The sequence below is a fragment of the Myotis davidii genome, unplaced genomic scaffold, assembly GCF_000327345.1.
Source record: "Myotis davidii unplaced genomic scaffold, ASM32734v1 scaffold847, whole genome shotgun sequence".
Lineage (NCBI taxonomy): Eukaryota > Metazoa > Chordata > Mammalia > Chiroptera > Vespertilionidae > Myotis > Myotis davidii.
The window spans coordinates 710832-731473 of record NW_006298049.1 but is presented as its reverse complement, the minus strand read 5'-3'; the positions used below and the strand labels follow the sequence as shown (position 1 = coordinate 731473).

General features: G+C 45.5%; 1 protein-coding gene across 8 annotated transcripts in view; it reads left to right on the top strand.

The window, feature by feature from the left end:
* TRIM9 (tripartite motif containing 9) overlaps nt 1-20642 on the top strand; it is an 89882-nt gene that overhangs the window by 37882 nt on the left and 31358 nt on the right. For all 8 annotated transcript variants that reach the window (XM_006773780.2, XM_006773781.2, XM_006773782.2 and 5 more), the window contains exons 2-5: nt 6564-6659; nt 8516-8638; nt 16966-17076; nt 17935-18088. In XM_006773780.2, coding sequence (XP_006773843.1) covers nt 6564-6659; nt 8516-8638; nt 16966-17076; nt 17935-18088 — 484 coding nt within the window. The remainder of the gene's footprint in view (nt 1-6563; nt 6660-8515; nt 8639-16965; nt 17077-17934; nt 18089-20642) is intronic.

The following is a 20642-nucleotide window of genomic DNA, read 5'->3' as shown; positions in this document are numbered from 1 at the left end:
CACCCCAGAAGGAAGCGCCTTGAGCAATGCAGTTGCCTGTTGGCAGGAGCAGCTTCTAGTGGAATCTATCAACAGTGATACGCCAGCAGCTGGAATAAAGGAGGTATTGGCCTTTAAAGGGGGATCTGGGCAGAGCACCACAGTATCCACTACAATTAGGTGCTATGTCCATGATCACATATCTAGCAAAAGGCTAGAGTTTAAACCTAAGTCCATCTGACCTTACATCTGTCCTCTTAATCCCAGTGCTAATTTGGCCCCATTGTCCTATCTATTTCAATTGCTACAATCCGATGAAATAATGGCATTTCTGGTACACGTTTATGGTTTAAAGAGTGACTGGAACAGAATGTTTGGGCTTAATTTGTGACTAAACAGGCGGTAAATGGCATTTGTCATTAGCTTTGGGTGTGAATGTTTATGTGCATGTGCTCACAGGTCTAGCACTGAGATGGGAAAGGGGTAGGAAAGCGGATGTAACTGTTAGATTAAAAGTCCATAATGTCTTCCTTCTTTCTGTCTTCCACACAACTTATAGGGTCAGGTTCACGATAAAAGGGGTGAGATTTGTTTCATGTGTGGGACGTGCCAGCTCAGGCAGGGGAACGGGGGACATGCTTCCCCACTTATCCTTAAAGTTAGCCTGGGCCTTTGAAGGGTCAGCTCTTTGGGGTTGTCCCAGATCTCCTTCCGTCAGAGCTGGGGTTGGCCACCGTCAAAGGTAACAAAGCTGACACCAGGTAAAGTGGTAAGGACAGATTTTAAACAGTAATATACTATCACAATAGGGAAAAGAGTCCAGCTTTAACTGATCTCATCTTTAATTTGTACAGAGGCGACTTGGCATTTTAAGGAGAGAGTGAAGGAGGAGGGAGAGGGTGATGGGAACTCAGTAACTGACTCAGATAAGTGAAAAATTACAGAAAGTGGGAAGGAGGAGTTGGCTCATGTGATACCCACCTGGGTCTGCTAACTAGTGTTTATTGGGGTTAGGCTCCTACTCTCCCACAGAGCCTGGGAGACGGGGGGACTGTCTTTAGGTGATGCCTGGAACAAACAGTACTTTTTTCTGGCAGCCTTTCTCAGACAGATGCTCTAAGGGGGATAGTGTCATCCTAGGGATGTGGCCCTGAGCAATTAGAAACTGTGTTAGTGTTTTGTTCAAGTCTTTCTAGGTGAAAATTGAGGCCTAGTTGACAAGCACAGCTCCGAGAAGCTTGGCTAGAGTTTAGCCACAGAGAATCTGTGTCACAGCCAATGAGAAATAAGCAGTTAGTGGACCAAATCGCTACCCATCAGACCCCTCTGGTACCAGACTTATCCAAAGCCAGGAGCCTACTCTACTGATGGGAGATTTCATACACACACATTCACATACTCTCTTACATCCTTACACACTGTACACTCATACTCACACACATATACGCATACAATCACATACAGTTTCACACACTCTTACACACATAGATCCTCACACACACTCAGATGTTCACACACACACACACACACACACACACACACACATACATACACACACCTCCCTGGGCTGTGTTTATCAATGCCCAGACTCAGCTACTGGGCTTGCAGATTGCAGCCTGTTCACAGCCCTAGCCCTGCTGCTGGGCTGAAAGACAGGGTGGCACCTCCCGGCAGACCAGCCTCTGAGGCTGCCTCCCCATGTAACTGCAGTGAGCTGGGACTGGGGTAGATCCAGGAGCTTCCACCACCAGGGAATCCAGAGGAGAGACCCCCGCACCCCCCTCGGGGGGCAGGAGGGGCGCAGGCAGGAAGAAGAGGAGCATTAGCTAGAAGGAAAGCAGGCCCTTGGGTGGCTCTGTTTGAAGGTTCCTCGGCTTAAGGCTTCACTGGGTGAATTCTCATGTGTTTACCTCATTCCATGTTCAGCCTGGTTTCTGCCACGGTCTCAGGTCAGTAGGTGAGAAAGCCAGGACAGGACTCCAGTCCAAAGCTGCTTGCCCTCTCCCATGAGACCCCTCTCTTTGACAGGGATCCTTTCCAAATTCACCAAAAAACTTTATGTAGGAAAAAAAACATTGAACATTTCATAGGTTAATTAGCCATGCTATGGTTTCCATTCTGTCTGATTGTTAAGCATAACAAATCCCCTTATCAGCTCATCATCTTTGGTTTTACAAGCTCTTACCATGGGCTGCTCTGGTTCCTTCCTGCATGGGTGAAGGAAGAGTTCTCTGCTTTGGGAGGGTGGGGCAAAGAGCATGACTTTGGAGTCAGACGAGGGTTTGTGTTTCGGTTCTTCCATATGTGAGTGGTCAAACCTGAGCCCGGCTGTACCCCCCTGAGCCTCTGCCAATGGCAGGGTGGTGACTGGGATTACATTGGGCTCATAGTAAAGGCGCCCGTCAGAGTTCTTGGCTTAAAGTAAATGGCCAATATATTATAACTATTAGAATTTCTTGCTTTTACTTTTTAATTATATAATGTCAGTAGGTAGTGAGACTCAAACGTCAGTGTTTCAAGAAAAATTGTTATTCCCTTCCCCTGGGTGGGGTTGGGGCGCGGGGTGTGGGGGGGGCGACTTCCTTCAGATCACATTGCCTGGATTGTCGCTTTTCTCCTGCATTTTGTGTTGGCCTCGGTCCCTGGGAAGGAGGTGGATGGGGCTGCAGTCCTGAGCAGCATGCACTGAGACAGAGCCTCCCTGGGGAGGCAGCAAGGGTGCTGTAACTTCACACCCCAGGCAGCCAGGAAGCTTCCTTTCCTTTGCCCCAATTTGTCTCCATCCAATAGTCATAGTAAATTGGGGGGTGGGGGGTGGGGAGGGGGAGGTTGGCACATGAATAATGTCCATGGCAGGGAAAGGAAGGAAGACCCTGTCTTCTGTGTGTGCTTGCTTAGCAGCTGGCCTGGGCTGGGCTGGGCTGGGTGGATGCACAGGCAAGTAAGGAGTTGGTCAGGATGATTTGGAATTTCCTTACCCACTAGCTGTGCCTAAATCATAACAGGCTTTGAGACACCCTCCCTGTGTACTCCCAGGCTGAGCCCCCACTCCGGTAACGTTCTGTCCTTTGGGAGGCCAGGGAGCCAGTCAGGGCAGAGACTGGAGAGGAAAACAGGATAGGAGGGAAGGGGGAGGCAGAGTTCTTTGTTTCTCTCCTCAGGCTCCGGACAACTCGCATCCTTTGGGGAGATCTTGGCTATTCAGAGCATGCTCTGAGCGCTTGACTAGAAACTTGTCAGTGCTTCTTTGGCTACATCATTTTCCACTCTCGTTCACTTTCTGATCATGACACTTTTTCAGTAAATTTGCAAACAAATATCCAAGCAATCAGAATGTCATTGCCAAGGCATTATAAACAGCTTCTAATGGCGCGCACCCATAACGAAAACACACACTAAATATTTGCATCTCAAGTGTGCAGGTATAAATTTACAGGGCTACTCTGTGGTCCTGAATACAGAACGTCTCCGTTAGCACAGAGCAGGAATTTAATTGCTTCTGGGAAACAAATTCCATCAATAATAAAGTTCTTCTATATCAGATGGAATTTATATATGTGATCAAAAGACTATCCTGTAAAAAGAACACACACATAAATCCTTACAATGAGAAGAGCGTTTTCCAGTGATAAACAGTTTCCGGTGTTTTTCATTGTCTCCTGCTCAATTTCTGCAAGTTAGCAAAGCTTCAGAGAGAGGTTTCTAGATCTTTATCTTATAATGCAGTTGTTTCTTAAATTCCAGAACACTCATTTGCCAGGTAGAGGGGATCCTTAGGACTTAACGTAGACACCAAGAGAGGAAATCTGCAAATAGATTTGGCAGTTCATTTATTGCTTTGCCAGATAAAATCCTGAGAGTGGAGGAGGCCAGCATTCTTTGTCAAATACAGAATAATTTTACAGCAGCACTTGATCAACAATTCTTTAGGGGGAGGGGGAGGTTTGACCTACTTTATACAAACAATTAATTGCAAAGCTGGAATTCAAGAAATTAGGTAGCTCCGGTTCTCTGTAACTGAATGAATTTGGCTTCTGTACTCCGACCTCCAAATGTTACTAAGGTGAAGGTTACAATCAAAAGGGGGAGGAAACTGGGGTGGCACAGCCAGCTTTTGCTCATTCAGAAAAAGAAAGGCTATGAGTTCGTTCCAAAGAAGAGTGAAAATGCCTCCTTTGGAATATGTCTCTCATCTTATTGCTTGCTCTTCTGAATGAGATCCTCTTCTCCCTTCATCCCTTGGGCTCTTAGAAAAAGTTCTTGAGGAGAAAACTTTGCCCCAAATTACAGTGCCGTTGGGACCTAGTAATAAAGAATTGAGTGTCCTTTCAGCAAGTTGAAAGGATTAAAGAGAATAAAACGGGGCAGAGAAAGACTTTTGTGCTTAGCAGGTATCTTGCAGAAAGCTTGCAGCCTTGAGCACAGCATAGCTCAGATAACCAGAAGACACCTGGCATGGGAGGAACCAAGGACACACCAGACCCTTATGTCAGCAGAGCGGCTCACAGCCAGCAAGGATTAATAAAAACCTCTCTCCCCCTGCTCTCTTCGCTGATGCCTTTCTCAGTCTCAGCCCACCTGCGCCCAGGTGGTCGGAATAAAATCTTTTTTGATACATTATGGCCTCGTGTCATAGGTGCGCAACCCCGGCCCACTCCGGACCTTTCCCAAGTGTAGTCTCATTTTATGCTTTTTCTTATTCTGTTATGTTGTTGGTCTGGCCTCCGAGAGTCTGAGTTCATAAATCAAAGCACAAGTGATAAAGTACATGCTTCTACAGGAATCTCTCCTTCAAATGTCCCCAGTCAGCAGGCATTTGTGAGCAGGAAGGAAGAAGGTAAAAAAGAGTTGACAACAGCCAATGTTTATTAAGCATGCACCATGCACCAGCATGGCCTTAGGGATTGTATATCACACAATGCCCACAACCTCCAAGAGTAACAGTATTCTTCTCATTTTATGGATAAGGTAAAACTATGGGTAAAAGTTCGAACAGCCAGTAACTGGCAGCATTTATTAATGCAGAATAGTTCCCTTAACCACTACCCTTCACTAGCAGGAACTTTCACATTAGTGAGTACACTAAACCCTCACAATAATCCAACTGCAAAATATCATTATTATTATTATTATTCCCATTTTGCCCATTGCAATAATTCAACCACAAGTTAACTTTCTCAGGGTCACCCTTAGTAAGGGACAGAGCCAGAATTTAAACCCTTCCAAAGGCTTTCTTTGTTCTTTCTACTACTCTACATTGCTTCCACCAAGCACTTGGCATGCATCTTCCCAAAGAGATTTAGTGCCCAACTTTGTATTTAATAAGGCAAATATAAGTGCAAAACAGACACAGGATCTAGAGATATAATTTTAAGATTCTGTCTCTTTCCCGAGAGGAAAAAGTGGATGGGGCATTGTGTTGGCAAGGAGGAGAGTGGGCTTTCGTTTTCAAAGAAGACGTGGGAAAGGGCGTTTGTCTCTGCAGTTTACAGGAGGGATGGAAGGACATGCCCAGGCTGCCAGGTGATGGAATTTTGTATCAAGTACAATAGTGATGGTTGCAAGTGATGGGACACTCCAGTGCAGGGACTTAACCTGGAGTTAGTTTAACAAGAAGCCTAGTGGTAGGAGACCTCAAGCGTTGGTTCAGCTATTCACAGATGCCATTGGAGCTTAGGCCTTTCTCTTCCTACCCCTGCTCCCTTATCAGGTTGGCCCTCTCCTCTTGAGAATCACACGAAATTTGCCATAAAGTCAGGAACAAAAGGGAAGAGTGCATCTGCGACACTGGGACCACGTTTGCAGAAATGCAGAGGCTTCCTCAGACTGCCTGCCCCAGATGACTCCCACTTAGGTCTCATCCATCAGCGGTGTGTCCCGTGGCCACCCCAGCAGACAGGAGGCTGGGAAAGCAATGCTTCCCTGGGCATGTGCCCCCAGCAGAACTGCTTCCCTATATGGATGGGGTGGGGTGGGATATCCCAGACAGCACGCCTTGGTTTAGGAGGCTAGTGTGGAGAGGAGTTAGGCAACAGGGCTGTACTTGGGAGAAGGAGGATGTTAATGAGGAAGAATGTCCTTGTGCCTTTGTAGTTATCTTTCCATTTAAATGGCCTCAGAGCATCACAGTGGGATGCTTCCTTCCTTCCCTCATCCTGTTCTCGACTCTCTTCACTCCTTCTGCCCTGACCCCACAGCAATAGGCCTTTGGGCTAGATAATGTTGATAATTATCAGATCATCTGACTCTGCTTTTTTTTTAATTCTTGCAAATAATAGACATTGAATAAATTATTGCTGAATTAATACTTAATGAGATGAGGAAATTCCAGGCAAATATCCTTTGACTGCATGGCCAGAAGGTCTCACTTCATCAGAAGAGAAGCTACTCGGAGCCAATGGAAGGCATCGGGAGGCCCCTGATATCAGAATCCACATGTACCAATGTCGGCTAAGTGGCCTGACTCAGACAAGAGCAATCTGAGGGGGCCAAGGACTCTTGGGCCTCGGGTCAACACTGCCCTGTTTGATCTTGTTGCTGCGTCATGTGATTATAGCTCCATGTCTTCCTTCTTTGTCTTGCAGAGCCAGCTGTCCCAGGCGCTGAACGGGCTGTCGGACAGGGCCAAAGAAGCCAAGGAGTTCCTGGTGCAGCTCCGCAACATGGTCCAGCAGATCCAGGTACCTGAGGCAGCAGCACCTGAGACAGGCAGCAAACCCTATAGGACAAGATGGAACTATGTGATAAGGGAGATTGTTTCTTCTCTGCTATTTCTATGTGTTATGGGGGAAATCCCATTTCTTTTCTTCTGCTCTGTCTCTTCCATTACATACAAACACACATACAGACCAGCTTCTGACATGTTCCTTCTTGAGGTGTTACGTTTGCCAGTAGCCAGAAAGAGCCTGGTTTCCCAAGTAGTTCCCGTCTTCCACACAGAGGTCCTAATTCTCCACTGCTGTGGATTTAGAAAGAGGTCTACTTCTTTGTGAAGGTAGAGTCATTGTTGTTGAGTTTTTTAAACTCTATAGGTTCCCAAAGCACCTTGCAATGATTATATCTTATCTAATGGTAACAAACAAATCGCACTTACTCTTTTTTTCCTTCCTTCCTTCTTCCCTTCCTTTTCTTCCTCTTTCCTTCTTTTCTACCCCAGAGTGATGCTTCTCCTCTACTTAGATACTTAAATATTTTTCAACCACGATCTCCTGGTGACTCTAATTTCAGATTGCTTTATCTGGACACAATGACCAATAGATCAGCCAGCACCTGGAAGCTGGTGAATTCTTCCCTAGAGCTAAAGGAGAAGAAGCCATAAATTGCATGACATGCTAAAATAATGACTTTCTGCACTGTTTACCAGAGAAGTAACCTGAGCTCTTCCCTCCATTAAATTGTCTTTCTGAACTAATAATTAATCCATGTCAAGGCGGAAATGTTTTTTTTTTTTACTGTAAGTCAGCCTTCTTTCTAAATCATCTCACACTGATTTCTTTGCCTATTTTTGGCATATATGCCCATGTTAAAATTTCTAATTCCTTAACAACCTAACAGTTGTACATGTCCTTCTATTTCTCAAGCAATGGAGCCTCCTCTTTGCTTTTTCTGGCATAAAATATGCAGCCCCAGGCTCGCCACTGAACCCCACCTCTTCATCAGACAAAACTTTCCCTCTGGTCCAAATCAGAGCCTATGAGGAGAAAGCTCCCCTCTCCCTCCCAATATTGCCCCACATGGAACAGAGAACGCTCTTACCTGATATTTTCCGAGGGCTTCTCTGAGAACTCAAAGCAAGTGCCACAAAAACCAAAACTTAACATTGCTTATAATTTAGTGAAAGAATCACTTAAAATGAATGTGTAATGAATTTAAAAATATAGATCCAGCATTCAATTTAAGCCCCATGGGGAAGCTATCATTCATTTAGAATGTGGCCACCTTCCCCCACAAGCTGTTGGTTCATGTCTGACTTTAACAACTTACCCATTTCTGTTCACTTGGCTTTCCTTAATGAAAGGAGCACTTTTGCCCATGATTATTCTTACAAACTTCCGGTGTCGTCTGATTATGGTTTACTATTGAAGACCATTGCCATTCTCTTTCTTATTTCTTTCCCTGAATTCAGTGACTCTTTCATCTCTTGTGCCTTAACAGTACCCACCCCCTCAGGCAACCAGCCTTTCTGAATGTCACCTTCCACCAAACACAGCTGAACACACACCAGCCTCCAGAAGGATTCATGTGCAACTCTGCAAACAAAGCTTGATTTGTTTATTTAATACAATTCAGACTTTGGAGACGATTCCCTTTTGCTAAAAATAAGTTGATCAAGTGACAGTCTTCCTTTTTGATCTAAGTTTTGAGCAAAACACAACCACTATAGAATGAAATGTATACAGTTACTTTTGAGATGGCAAACGTGCAATGTGGATAGAGCTCTCCTTCCTTCCCTTCAGTGGGGATCTCTACCCCACAGTGGACGGGCGAGCTCTGTTTTCTCCGGCAGCTTCCGGCTGAGAGGTGTGCTCTCTCACAGGAGAACAGTGTGGAGTTTGAGGCCTGCCTGGTGGCCCAGTGTGATGCCCTCATCGACGCCCTCAACAGGAGGAAAGCCCAGCTGCTTGCGCGCATCAACAAGGAGCATGAGCACAAGCTGAAGGTGAGTGCTGGGCCGGGGGGGACCAGAAGGCCACGGAGTGGGCCCCGAGGGCTGTGACAACAGGCTAGACGGGAGGGCGAAGCAGGCTGCCCACAGCCTTGGGTGGCCGGTGGCCTGGCTGGCAAGGGGTGGGCATAGCCCTTTATTCACCACTCGCTTCTTCATTTCACTCATCAATATTAGTGGAGTGACTCCTCTGGGTCAGAAATTGCTTTGGGTACAGGTATAATAAAATAAATATCCCTGCCCTCATGGGGCTTATATTTACCAGGAAGGATAGATAATAAGCAAGATAAGTAAGGAAGATCCAGTATATTAGTAAAAAATGCTAAGAAAACAGTAAGGAAACAGGGCTGGGGAATACTGGGGATGGTGGTTGAAATTTTAGGCAGCGTGATCAGAATGGCCATGCAGAGACATAAAGTGTGTTTAAATCGGGAAATGGAGTCTGCACTTCCCAGAAAGCAAGCAAAACTTGTCTTAACTTTGAAGTGAATCGTGCACTTGGACAGCTGTGCACACTTGTCATCACAAGGTGGAATCAATCAGTTACAAGTCTGGGTCCCTATTGGCAGAAGGACTGTCCTGGAGCAGGTGATACCCCTTCACGGCCCCATTGGAGCAGGACAGCAGCAGCTGAGAGCAGGCTGGGTAGATGGGAAGAACCCAGGTGAGGGGAGCTCAGAAGTAGGAAGTCACCACAGGTCCACATACATGGCCAGCAAGCCTGTGGGTGGCAACCAGCGGATGGTGGGTGTGCAGTGTGCAGTGTGCAGTGTTGGCCTGGGGTTGGGTGGGGAGGGGAGAAATGAGGTGTGACCATAAGCTCTCTGTTGGGGTCGGGCGGTCGGCATCAGGGAGCTTCCATAGTGGGCAACGGTGAGTGGGCGCAACCGCGGGGGAGCTGAGAACTGGTGACCATTGCAGTTAGTATCAGGTATCCACGCAAGTTTGGGACAACCTCTAGTCCCTAGAAGACAAGAGAACTGCCCCACGTCTGAAAGACTAGGATCCAGTAGGAGACCCAAGGAAAAGTTTGAAAATGAAGAAATAAGAGAACACAACTGACAAGATTTTAGACTACTGCTTGGTGGCAGGGAAGCTTCAAGCCAGGCCAGTACCCAGTTCATGGTTATAGAAAGAAGGCAGGAAACCAGGTGCTAACAGGGGCATGGAGGCCTGGGCAAGCCTGCAGCAAGACTGCCATGCTGCACCCTGAAGAGCAGTCATCTGTCCTTCCTATGTGCCCCACCCCCACACCAGGAGGCGGAGCTCAGGCGCACAGGGAGCCGGGCAGCACCATACAGAGCACCATTTCCCCTGGAAGATGCCCGCTTCTCCCCAGAGGTGAAGAAAACCCCCACTCCAGCCGCCTCCTCTAAGGCATCCTCCTCCAATGCCCACCTGTTGCTCCTCAAAACACATGAAGAGCCACATACCTGCTTCTTCCTTCCCCAAAGCCAGGGCCATCGTGGGGCTGGAATATAACCCTTTCTCCCCTGCCTCTGTGGCTTGCCCAGCTGTCACTGAAGGGGCCTGTGGAATGGAGGCGGACAGAAGGCTGAGCTGTGACCAAGGGGCCCAGCCCAGAAAAGCCTGACGAGAGCTATGCCCATGATGAAGGCGGCCAGTGAGACCTCCTCTGGCGCTTGGGTCAGATCCATGTCTTTGAGCGTTCCTGGTGAGATGGCGAAGCACAATTTGATCAAGGATTGGCACGGCAGAGTCCTTGAGAGAAAACTGCACATCCTGAAGTTGAATCTGAACCAGGAGTGTGGAAAGGAAAGATTGCAAGGCTGGGGATTATAACACTCCTTCCAGAGAGACCAATACTGTTTCCTGGTGCTGAGTCTAAATCGAAGACCCTCCCAGGTTCATCTTACAACCAACTCGGCCCCGCCTGGTGGAGCCTGTGCCCTGGAGCTGAAGGTAATCAAGAGGCCCTGGGCTTTCAAAGGAGGCATCTGTGTGGTGCTTAATTCACAAAGTGTGGAATAATGGCTAGTTTTACCTACATGGCCTTCTCTAGCTCATCAATTCCCAGACTCCAGTCTCCTAAACTTTGAAAGTCTGGGTTCAAGTTATTTGCTTTTGAATTCCCTGAAGGACCACTGGGCTGTGTCTCATGGCAACATACTTGTAGTGATTCCTACTATGTGGGGAAGAAAGTGGGAGCAGTATTAAAACTACTGTTTTTTATCCAAAAAAATTCCCTGAAAGTTTTATCAGGTGGAGATCAATCTTACAGATTTAGCTGCAACAACCTGGGAAATATTTCTACTCCATAAACATTTTCCTCCAAGATAGTCGCGTTAGGTCTGAGTGAAACATTCTTCAAGAGTCGCCATTTTTTTTTAAAAACTGAATTAAAATCCAGACATATACAGGTATAATATTCTATAGTTGCCCAGGGAGTAACACAAGAATGAGCGCCCTTGGCAACCAAGCCCCGGCTTTCCTAATAGCAATCGCTCACACTCGGGGACGCCTGCTCTGAGGCAGCACTGTGCAAACCGTTTTGCAGGGATCAACTCCTCAATTCCTCCCAACACCTCCACAGGTCATTCTTACTCTTATCCCCATTCTAGAGGTGAGAAGCCATGGCACCATGATATTAGGAACTGGTCCAAGGATCCAGGATTCCAGTCCTGGTAACCTGGCTTCAGAGCCCAGAATCTGTACTGCCACTGGCTGGTAGAAGCACAATGCACAGAGAAGGCCTGTCCCCACCCCCACCGTCTCATCAGTCCGCCAGCACCTAATGCCCACCTGCTAGGAGCTGAGTGCTGGGGGGAGAGGGGGAGCAGGGGAGGAGAGAGGAGGTGGCTCAGGATTAGACGTGCCCTTCCAGACGTGCCATTTCAGGGGATGAGATAAATCACACCCACAGAGGACTTCAACACAGGTAGAGAGTGAGCTTTCAGAGGGGAGGTGGCCAGAGCATGGAAGTTAGGAGGAGGGTACAATTACTTGCAGCTGAAAGGGTCACAGAGGGAATCACGGGAGAGCTGGCCCTGGCGTTGCCCAAATTTTGGGAGGTGTGTGCTCGTGGCAGCTTACGTTCTCGCCTGTGGGATTTGGCAGAGCGTGGAGGGAGGCAGACGGTGGTTAGCACATTGCACCCCGGCCTTGCTCCATCCGGGTAGTCATGAGGACTGATCCACGTGTTCTGATTCTGTCGCAGCTCTGCCATTATTAACCCATCGCCACTCTAGCCCTTCATTTTAGCAGCTTCAGAAAGCCAGAACTCTGGTTGCTATAGCAGAACTCAAGATACCTTTTGAATCAATCACATAGAATGATCTAAAATAAAAACACAGTTGTCTTTAGGAAATGAGCCGTACAGCTGAGGTTTTCCCTAAATAATGGGCCAACGGTTTTAGTATCTAGCCATAACATTGTAATGTTTTCTCAATGGAAATGTCTTTTCTAAAATATTGTAGACACTTTCCTGGCATTATAAAACTGAACACAGCGAACAGTTTGTGATAAATGATATGGATGGTGACTATCGTGGCAACTTCAAGTTTCCTATTTGGGACGATGTTAAGGGCAGGAATCTGGACGGAAGAGGAAATCAGAGATTAAAAAGCATCACTTATTTATATCAAAAGGTGGCAGAGGGGCATGAAGCTCCCCAGGCCCCTCCTTAGTGCTGCCTCTGCAGATGGTACTGTATGAAAACGCGTTACAGGCTGTGCTGTGGACGCAGATGGAGACCACACAGGAGCGGTTTTAAGGCATCACTGGGGCTCCGCCCCGCAGGGCGCACTGAAGCTCTTGGGGGCTGCTGAGCAGAGGGGCTTGCCCTCATTTCACTCGCCCAGGGCGGAGTTCCCTGCCCCAGATCCCAAAGGGCTATGGAGACCGGAGACAGGTGGCTGGGTGTCCCCCGCGGCAGCAAAGCTGTTCTGTCTTCTGTCTGGAGTGATTTGTTTCTCTGCTGTTTCAGCTGATTGTATCTGTCACTGCTTCTAAAAACAGCCAGCAGTGCCGACACCGTGACTGCCGATGCCAGCCTCCCTGTCTCCCTCGCTGCTGTTCTCCTCCTGCCTTTTCCCTTTCTTGTCACTTCTGTTGCTACTCAGATTTGTGAGAAAGGACTGGCCTTTTAGGGACATCACTTGCCAAGCACAGTTCTTTCTGTCTTTGTTGGCTAACCCATCCCTCACAGTCCGGCAGGGATCATCTTGTGATCTTCCGCTTCCTTTGGCCGAGTTCTCTGGGGAAGCTTTTTGCTGACAAGAGGAGAGTTGTGTGTGTGTGTGTGTGTGTGTGTGTGTGTGTGTGTGTGTGTGTTCTGGCAACTTTCTCTTCCTGAGCAATCCAAAAGGCTGGGGGTGCTGGAGAGCGAGCGTGTATAAAGACAGCCTTTACAGTCTGCTCAGGCCCTCTCTGAGAGCGCTGATGGCTTGAGCACATTGAGCAGTTCTGCTTCAGAGGCAAGACAGAGCTGAGTGGTGAAGAGCCCAGTCAGTCTCTGTGTCAGAGAGAATGGGGTTTGAGGACACCCTTTATCATTTACTGGGTCTCTAACTGTGGGCAAGTGTTAAGTCTCCATTTCTTTTACCTATAAAATAAGGCTGAAGTAGTCATCACTTCAGCTGACATTGAAAAATGCTGAACACAGTACCCAAAAAATATTTGCTATTATTATTGATGTTATTAAGGAGAGAGAATGACTGAAAATCTGGTTTCCCTCAGCCCACTGAAGAAGGGCTCCTAGAGGCTTACTCTTCATAAACCATCTATATATATAAAAGCCTAAGCGATGGTTATGACCGGTCGACTGAATGACCAGTTGACCAGTCGCTATGACACGTACTGACCACCAGGGGGCAGACACTCAACGTAGGAGCTGCCCCCTGGTGGGCCGTGTGCTCCCACAGCCAACCTCCTGCAGCCTGCCCCGATCAGCCACAATCACCGGCCAGGTCGAAAAACCCCACTTATGCACGAGTTCATGCACTGGGCCTCTAATAGTTTATAGTGTAGAATTAGCCTATGCATCGGTGTCACTGTCTCTGAACCTCAGACATTCTTTAGTGGCCTGAGTTTATAATTGATCATCCTACAAAATAGTTCACAAAGTTGGGTGAGCTATTTTTAAAAAAGGCTTTGAGACATATGCAGATGTGGCCATATTTTAGGAAAACTATTTGAAATGTAAATCACAGTTGATACTATTTTGTGATTTGAAAAAAGCACTGGGAGCCAAATATCTGTTTTCAGGATGTGGTGAACTAAAGCAAATGTCTGAAAGCTACTGGAGAGAAGAAAAGCTTTTGAGCTTTCAAGAAATATTACCAGGTCATATTTGGAACTCCTGGGCAAGATCCTCCTGATGAACAGATAGACTGGTCCCAGGTTCCTGTCCTGTCTGCATGTTTGTTAACATCCTTCCCAGGTCTGCCCTCGCTGAGCAAGGCCGAGTATTGTCCTCTCTGTGAGATCCTCACAGGGAATTTGTAACAAGTTACAGTAAATTGTCTCATTAATGAGATCGATGCTTTTCTCAGGAACTTTACAAATGTATTTTTCATTTGCTAAACCCAAAGAAATATCAGATAATTATTGTTATTTATGCAATGTTCAGAATTTGAAATAATTATCTTAAGTGTATTTTTTCCCTTTATTGAATAAGATATTACAAATGTGTCCTTATCCCCCCAATGTCCCCTCTCTATCTCCAATATTTTTTAATGAATTCATATGTTGAATAGTGTGTGATAGGTGTCTTAATTACCTTTCAACTCCAAGATCCTCTGGAAAAGGAAAGTTATGGTTATTCAAAAATATTCTGGGAAAGTATATTCTTTGATTTTCATATGTGGTTGGTAAAACATACCAACAAAATTACTCAGTGAGAATGTCGAGGGATATTGACAAAGCTAACTGTTTTATGTAGCGTTTTATATTTATAGAGGTTCTCCATATCCCAATTATAATTATCTATAGAATGCTTGATTTTGAATCTTACTGTACTGTTGGATTTTGTGAGAATCATTATTATTATTGTCATCATTATCTTTGTTAATATTTACTATGTATTGCCTATGTTTTGGTCCCATTATGTTTGTTAAAAACTACTTATATGGCCATATCACTGAGTACAAATTTACACTAGGGATATTTTATTGGCTTGTCAAACTGCTTACTTCAGCTATTTTACCATTGATTCATAATAAGCAAGAGAGAGAGACGGGGGGGAGGTTTGGGGAGGGAGGGAAGGAAGAAAGAAGAAAGAGGAAGAAAGAAGGAAGGGAAGAAGGAATATCTGCTCAAGTTCACAAAGAATTTTAAAATAATTATATAGCATTTGACTGGCTACAGCTATTACTAGAAAGAAAAGGCAACAAATTTAAGCCAATAATCAGCTCAATTCCAATAAAACTACTACTGGCTAAGAGTTCAGTTAATCTATTAGAATGAAGACATTTGGAAAAATTAGGCACACTGTAAACAACTTCAAACCTTCAGCTGCTCTCATCAGAACTCGTTAGGGGCCCAACTCTAATAATTAAGCCACAATTATTTTGATTGCAAGCCTGTTATTATGGGCAATTCCTTTCAGTTTCATTTGGCAAATTCTGTGGTCCTCTGCTTCCCACCATGTAGGAGCAAAAGTCACTGAAAGTCTGTATGGTGGCATGTGACAAAATAAAGATGTTCTTTCTCAAAAAAAAAAGTTTCAGTGAATGTAATGATAATATGGGAGATAACATTCAACTCTAGGAAAATAGCAGGAGAATTCTTTATTATATTCAATTAATCTAATGGCCAAGGTGCTTCACCTGTAACTCACAAATGAGTCAGTTCCAAGCATTAATTGGTTATCTTGCTTTAAGACAGTGGTTCTCAACCTTGGCTGCACATTAGAATCACCTGGGAATCTTTTTTAAATCCTTATTTCTGGACCTCATCCTCTGGAAATTCTGTTTCTTTATTATGGGGTGAGGCCACAACATTAGTAACAAAGAAACAGAATTTCTGGAGGATGATGCCCAGAAATCAGGATTTTAAAAAGATTCCCAGGTGATTCTAATGTGCAGCCAAAAAAAAAAAAAGGATTACCTCATAATTAGGGGAATTGGTTTTAAACTGTGATGGGATAGTATACATTATACTTTAAAAGAAATTCTTGAACCAGGAGAAATAGAATGTTAATATTTACTTAGACTAAAAATTCATTAGTGGTATCCCTCCAGGTGCTATGATGAGCATGCTATGAGAAAAAGCATTTATTAAAAAGAAAAAATAAAGAGAGGTGAGATGATTTGATTTTTCCCCATCTCCCTTTCAATTGATTTGGAAAGTATATGTAATAATCTTCAAAGGAAAATAAATTTATAATAACAAATGGAAAGAGGGAACAAGGAAAAGACATCAAATAATTAGTTAAACTCCTTTAGTTATTATCTGTGAAATCTGGACTGCTGGATGTTTCTGAGGCTTTTGCACAGTAGCATGAATATCCGCATGTGAGTGACTGCGATTCCCAGGAAAATCTTGTTCAACTCTGTGCTTCAGAAACCACCTCAGGGTTTGGGTCACTGAGCAGAGGACACACAGGATGTGTGAAACTTTCCAGGGGCTGCCCTGCGTTTGACGCTAGGCAGAGACAACTTCCCCGAGGCAGAAACTGCCTCTCTAGGTTAAAACTGACTCACAGCTTGGCAAATAGGACAGCCTTTAAAACTGCTTTCCAAAATGAGCTGATTCTAAGTGGGTTATTCCTAAAACTTAATTCTGCAGCCATCTCTCTCTGGCTTGCTAGTCATTAGCTCATTGTTTTCCAACCAGTCCCACCTCCACCTCCACTCCACCACCCACCTGAAGAGTCAGATTGAGAAAGGAACTGGGTTCGGATGGTGATGTCTGCTGTTTAGAAGGGACAAGCAGCGGTGGGAGGAGGTGGGCTACTGTGTTCCAGCGCGGGAGCTGCAGCCGAACCTCAGATGGCTTAGCTCCTTCACAAACTCTCTGTGACCCCCAACTTCCAGCAGCTCAGGGTCTCCGCTTCCCAAGAGGAGAGTAAGGGGGGACCTGTGGAAGGTGTCCTTGGAGGTACCAAGGTAGCCAGGTTCTCATGATTTCAATGACTTTCTGGTGGGTCCTGTTGTTACAAGTTTCTGTAAGAGCCATTATCCAAGCTGTCCTCTGGGGTCGTCGTCCACAGCAGACATTGCCACAAAATAGTCTCATAAATTCAGTTTTGCTCCACGATGCCCTTGGATTCTGGTTTGAAGAAGCTTTCCAAAGTCCCGGTTTGCTTCTTTTCTACTCTCTGCCATTTGGGGACCATTCTGTTCTGTCATCGATCCTAGGTGGTTCGAGATCAGATCTCTCACTGCACAGTGAAACTGCGCCAGACTACGGGTCTCATGGAGTATTGCCTGGAGGTGATAAAGGAAAACGATCCTAGTGGCTTTTTGCAGGTAAGTACCAATTAGTTTCTGCTTCAGATTCTCAGTGCCCCATGAGATTGACTCTACCAAGGCCAGATTCCGACCAGTCCTAAGTATGAAAGGTTTCTATCTTCTTGACACCTCCTACTGCCAATATGTCCACGATTTCCCCCCAAAAAGTGAAGTTTTTCAATTCCTCATATGTCTCGTGATTTCTTCAGTATTTGTTGTTTTAGTGAGATGCTATGATGTCAGTTGAATTTTATTTAACTTTCCATCCCAATGATTAAGGGACCTTTCATTAAGGAATATGTAGATCACTTGCAAGTCACTTCCTGCCAAACTGGCCAAGAATGACAGACACTAAATATAAGAAAGGAAAGCGCTCTCTGCCAAAGAACAGAGCGATACATGAAGAGGATGATGCCTTAAAGTGTAACAAATCCCATTCTACAGATTATCATCGGCAGCCTCTCTAAACTACTTGTAAAACTCATTTCCAAGTATGACAGGATACCCACACCTCAGGTGAGAATCAGGGTTGTTGGTTCTAGGAGGAGTCATTAGTCACCAACATAGCATTATTTAATGTTGCTGGCTTTAAGCTGATCAGTCCTAAACAGCATGATCATCCATCCAGGTTTGTCTATTAGACCAATTAACAGCTGCTGATTTTTATATCACCCCCTCTGACTCACAAAAGTGTCCAGATTTGCCTGCTAAATCATGGGTCACCCTCACCCTTACCAGCTCCTCACCACCTGCACAGAGTCAGGAAGGTGTGAGTCCCAAGGAAGGTTGCTGGTGACACTTGGGCAGAGTTGAGGGCAGTGTCCCGTGGCCACTGTGGTGGTGTATTTCTTAGGCTGTGGTCTTTGATGTGACTAGATCTCTGACGCCCTCATAAGGAGAGTGCACCTGACTGAGGACCAGTGGGGGAAAGGCACACTCACTCCCAGGATGACCACAGACTTCGACTTGAGTCTGGACAACAGCCCTCTGCTGCAGTCCATTCACCAGCTCGACTTCGTGCAGATGAAAGGTGGGTGCCTGGGTCCCCCCAGTCATAGAACCAACCGAGTGGAGACAGGTGCTTGAAGCAGGGTCCAGGCAAACAAAAGGCAGCTGCCAGGTTTATAAATCACCTGAGAGGTGGGAAGGTAAACACACACGCCTGTGGTTAACGTTACAAAACCCGGAATGGCTCCTGTCTTACCGTGTAATGGACTCGTACCTGGTAGCTGTGTAACCTACCTCTCAGAACAAACTCAGGGCTTGTCAGTTTGAGAATCTTAGGGATTTCAGAGGCTCAGTAAGGTTAATGAAGGAAGTTCACATTTTGCAGGACTATTTAAAGTCCTAAATATTCTCAAATGATTTGTTGAGAGAGAGAGAGAGAGAGAGAGAGAGAGAGAATCACAGTACATAAATGTTATCTTACTGCAAAAAGTAAAAAATAACCCAGGCCCTGGCCAGCTTAGCTCAGTGGATAGAGCATCAGTCTGCGGACTGAAGGGTCCCAGGTTCAATTCTGGCCAAGGGCACATGCCTGGGTTGTGGGCTCGATCCCAGTAGGGGGTGTGCAGGAGGCAGCCCATCGGTGATTCTCTCTCATCATTGGTGTTTTTATCTCTCCTTCTCCCTTCCTCTCTAAAATCAATAAAGAAATACAAAATATATTTTTTAAAGTAACCCAGAAATATTGACAAAAATCAAGAGAGTTCAGAATTGCAATGACTGCTTCCACATGGGTAGATAGTGAGCAAATGATTGGACATGGGTTAGTGGGAAATTGAAGGATCAGCTGCTTGCCAGTACTGGTCAGAAAAATTGGGTCTGGATGGAGAAAGAAAATAAAAATTTGAAATAAATGTTAACGTTTTTATTTATGTGATTAAAGGCTATGGCAGGATCTCTGAGATTTTGGGGGTGGCTGAGGGAAAGGAAAAATACTTAAAATTATCTTAAGGAAATTAACTCTTTCAAATCAAAATTAAAACTCAAACCAATCATGCAATGATATTTTAATGGCAGCATAAGTAATATCCATTTGAAAAATATTTCTGATAGGATTTTTTCTTTACTTTTTATATTGAAATAATTTATGGGGAGTTACAACAATAGTAAGGAGAGGCCCGGTGTACCTTTAATCCAGTTTCTATCAATGGTTACATCTTGCATAACTAGCAAATAATGTCAAAACCAGGAAATCAACATTGGCACATTGTGTGTGTCTAGTCCTCTGCCATTTTGTCCGGTGGGTAGCCATCACTGCAGTCGAGGTGCGGAACTATTGCATCACCACAGAGAGCTCCCTCGGGCTACCCCTTTAGTCAGCCACACCCCTCCCTCCACATCCCAACCCCGGGCAGTCCTGGGTCTGTTCTCTGCATGATTAGTCACTTTCTGATGTTTCCGTAAGAAATTGATTTGCTCTTTGCTTCTCCCAACTTAAGCATCCACATAATAAATGACTTAAAGGACACGTACTTTAAAATTTTTGTTTCCTAGGAAAAATCTACATGCTTCCTTTAGCAGACAGACAGAACCGTGTAACTCTGCAAGGCGTAGGGCCGTGTGCTGATGGCCCACGTCACGCAGTGAAGTGCAGCTTCTGAATGGATCTTTACCCTCTTTTATTTCCAGTTTTCTCATTCTGTTGTTCACTATGTATTGCTATGGGACAATGCCCTCATTCACATTGAAGCAGAGTATAGATTGCAAACAAAAATGCTCTGCCGCAGTGACAGGAATGCTTAGCATTTTAGACTGCTTACCAAATCACTCTTCTAAGTGCTTTCCATGGATTAACTCAGTTTGTTCTCACGGCGCTACGAGGCAGCTGAGGAAACTGAGGCACAGGAAGACTGAGTTACTTGCCTAGCCTCACGCAGCTAGTGACTGCCAGGCCCCGGATTCAAAGCCAGGGATCCTGACTCCGGAATCCACACCTGCTACTTCCCATTTGTACTGCAAAGCTAGTGCCTTACTAAGCGGCTTCTTCCAGGAATCGCTAAGTTCCTCTCTGAAACTTAGAAATTTAGTTTTTTGTTGCAGCAACTCTTTCTTGCTGTTTAAATATTCTTCTTTTCCCTGGCTGATGTGGCTTCCTCTCCTTCAGCATTGTCCCATGCACTGAGAGGTCACCAGTTGGATTCCTGGTCAGGACACATGTCTGGATTGCCGGCTAGATCTCCAGTGGGGGTGTGCAGGAGGCAGATGTTTTCCTCTCTCCCTCTCTCTTCCTCTCTCTCTAAAATTAAATAAAAACGTATTTCAAAATAAATAAATATGCCCTAGCCAGTTTGGGTCAGTGGATAGAGCATCGGCCTGCGGACTGAAGGGTCTCCCGTTCAATTCCGGACAAGGGCACATGCCCAGGTTGCAGGCTTTCATCCCCAGTAGTGGGCATGTAGGGGGCAGCCAATCAATAACCCTCTCTCTCATCATTGATGTTTCTCTCTCCCTCTCCCTTCCTCTCTGAAATCAATAAAAATATATTTTAAATAAATAAATAAAAATATTTTTTTCTTGAACACCGATGCAGTAGCCTGTGAAATGCAGCCACCTGAGTAGTGGTTAGAGCCCCTCCATCA